This window comes from Panthera onca, chromosome C1 (genome assembly GCF_046562875.1).
Source record: "Panthera onca isolate mPanOnc1 chromosome C1, mPanOnc1 haplotype 2, whole genome shotgun sequence".
NCBI lineage: Eukaryota > Metazoa > Chordata > Mammalia > Carnivora > Felidae > Panthera > Panthera onca.
This window is the reverse complement of record NC_138346.1, coordinates 121,508,680-121,510,994: the sequence shown is the minus strand read 5'-3', so window position 1 is coordinate 121,510,994 and position 2,315 is coordinate 121,508,680. Positions and strand designations below refer to the sequence as shown.

General features: G+C 46.5%; 1 protein-coding gene across 1 annotated transcript in view; it reads right to left on the bottom strand.

Annotated features, from left to right (window-relative positions):
• The window catches only part of VTCN1 (V-set domain containing T cell activation inhibitor 1), a 62,680-nt gene that overhangs the window by 2,316 nt on the left and 58,049 nt on the right, over nt 1-2,315 (bottom strand). Inside the window, exon 5 of the mRNA XM_060625580.3 lies at nt 214-383. Within this exon, the coding sequence (XP_060481563.1) occupies nt 259-383 (125 nt within the window). The 3' untranslated portion in view covers nt 214-258. The remainder of the gene's footprint in view (nt 1-213; nt 384-2,315) is intronic.

The following is a 2,315-nucleotide window of genomic DNA, read 5'->3' as shown; positions in this document are numbered from 1 at the left end:
TGGCATCGTTGTTTTCTGCTCTAAGCATATCGATGAGAGCTACACTCTTTGTTCACAAACATTTACCTTTCACAATACCGGTGGGAATAGGGCCCACTGGCCTGGCACCATCCAGTGTTTCTCTCTGAGGCTGACGCCGGAGGTTGCTTGCCTCATGTGAGGAACACCAGCACCCACGGAACCGACCCCCACCCCATTCGTGATTCATCTCACCTGTCGTACCAGTGACTGTGCATGTTTCCGTGTGGCCAAGGCACCTTATTTGAGCATCAGGTAAGGGGAGAGAGGCAGGAGTCCCCAGATGATGGCAAAGAAAGAAGAGACACACAGGGAGGCCTTTGAGTTCAGCAGCTGCAGGTGACTCCGCCTTTTAATCTCCGAGTCTACAAAGGGACAGAAACAAGTTCAGGGTCACAGAGGAAAAGCTGGAGGTCTTCTTCGCATGGCTGGATAGCAAAGAAAAGTACCTGAAAGACTCAACAAGTTGTTTCTAATACACCTTATACCCCAGTTGGGGGGCAGTTCTGTACCCTATTCTCTACCCCTCGAAACTGGCTTAAAATCTGAGCTTTCTCCTTCTTCAAAGGAAGTTCCATTCTGTGGTCCCTCCAGCGGACACTCAGCCAAATGAAAAACAATGCCAATACAGAGATTGTTACTGCTCAGCAAACAATGAGTAGGGTGAACAGTCATGGCCAGTGTTTGCTTTCAGACGTATTTGTTCCTGTAGGCAGGCACCTTTGCAGGCTCTGTGTCCTTTGCTTCCTCACAACACTACAAAGCGTTGAGAAAGTATCGTCCTCATTTTGAAGCAGAGAAAGAAGTGAAGAAATGAAATTACTCTTCTTTTACTCTTTTTCCTTCCTAGACACCCCAGTCTCATCTAGTTCATTCCAGCTGTGACACTTGCTAGCTGTGTGACTTTAGGCAAGTTACTCAATCTGTACATGCCTCAGTTTCTTCACCTATAAAACCAGGCTAAAAATAATAGCAATCTACTCCCTAGACAACTTCTGAGGATTAGTGAGTTAATACGTGTAAAGCACTTTGAACAGGACCTGGCACGTACTAAGCACTCAGGAGGTATCACCTGGCACAACAATAACAGTGACCCCACTCAAGCCCAGTAAGTTTTACTTCCACTAGGCTGATGATCGCTTCCAGACCCACCTCCATAGTGTGAACCCCCGTCCCGAGTTCCACATCTGGATTTACGGCTGCTACCGAATATGTCGGTTAAAAATTTAATCATTCAGTAAATATTTTTTGAGCACCCGCCATTGGGGTTCAAAGGAGTCCAGTAAAAAAACCAAATAAACAAACAAAAGCCCCACTCTCTTCCCCAGCTGAGTTCTGAATCAATTAAAGGATGGGATAAAAAGAGTGGGGCTGCTGGAAGACCAGAATAGCACCTTTATTATTGGCAAGGGTGACAATAAAAGATGAAGCTTTGTCTTCAGGCAGATGGGCTGCAGCCCAGGCTGTCCCAGGGACGGGCAGCACCAGACAGGGACAGGCTTCCCGTCACAAGGGCAGATTGCGCTTGGGAAAAACTGGTGGCTTAGAGGAGCGGAATAGAATGTAGACTTCCTGGGGGTTAGCTAGAGAGGTAAGGAAAGAATGGAGCCAAACACCTTGTGTCTAGCTTCTCCTATTAAGGTCACCCATCAGATAAATTAATTCCTCCTCCTCGGGGAAGAAGGGGAGGAAGGGAGAGAAGAGAGAGGCTAGAAGGGTTACACTGATGGGGATCCCTGGTCATGGAAGGAAAAATGTAGAGTAGAGTTGAAGGTTTGGGGGAGAATGCTGTCACATGCTGGATAATGTGCTAAGCAGTGGACATGTGTACCTGTGTGCACAATGGGCCCTGTCAGCTCCACCTCCACCTCTCTAGAACCCTCGTCTTCATGTGTCTTCTCCTGTGTTTTAGGTTGTTTTTTTTTGTTTGTTTTTTTTTTTTTTTTTTGTCGACAGCATTACTAACATCCTAAGCAAGCTGGGTAGAAATATCAGATGCATTTTGACTTGCTCTTGCTGTCGTCCATCCTATTTGTGTCACCAAGATCATTTTTTTTCATTAACCTTTGATTCTTCCTCTTTCCTTTCCACTCTCACTGCCCCAGGTAAAGCCCTCATCGTTTCTCCCCTGGACCGCTGCCATAGGTTCCTGACTTCATACTTTCCTACTCTATCAAAACCATTCTTCTTGTCCTTCAAAGCCTAGCTTGAACTCTGCCTCGTCTACTGAGCCACAGTCATAATTAACAACGCTTTCCCCTAGACGCCATGTCTACACTGTGACTGACCTCTCATGA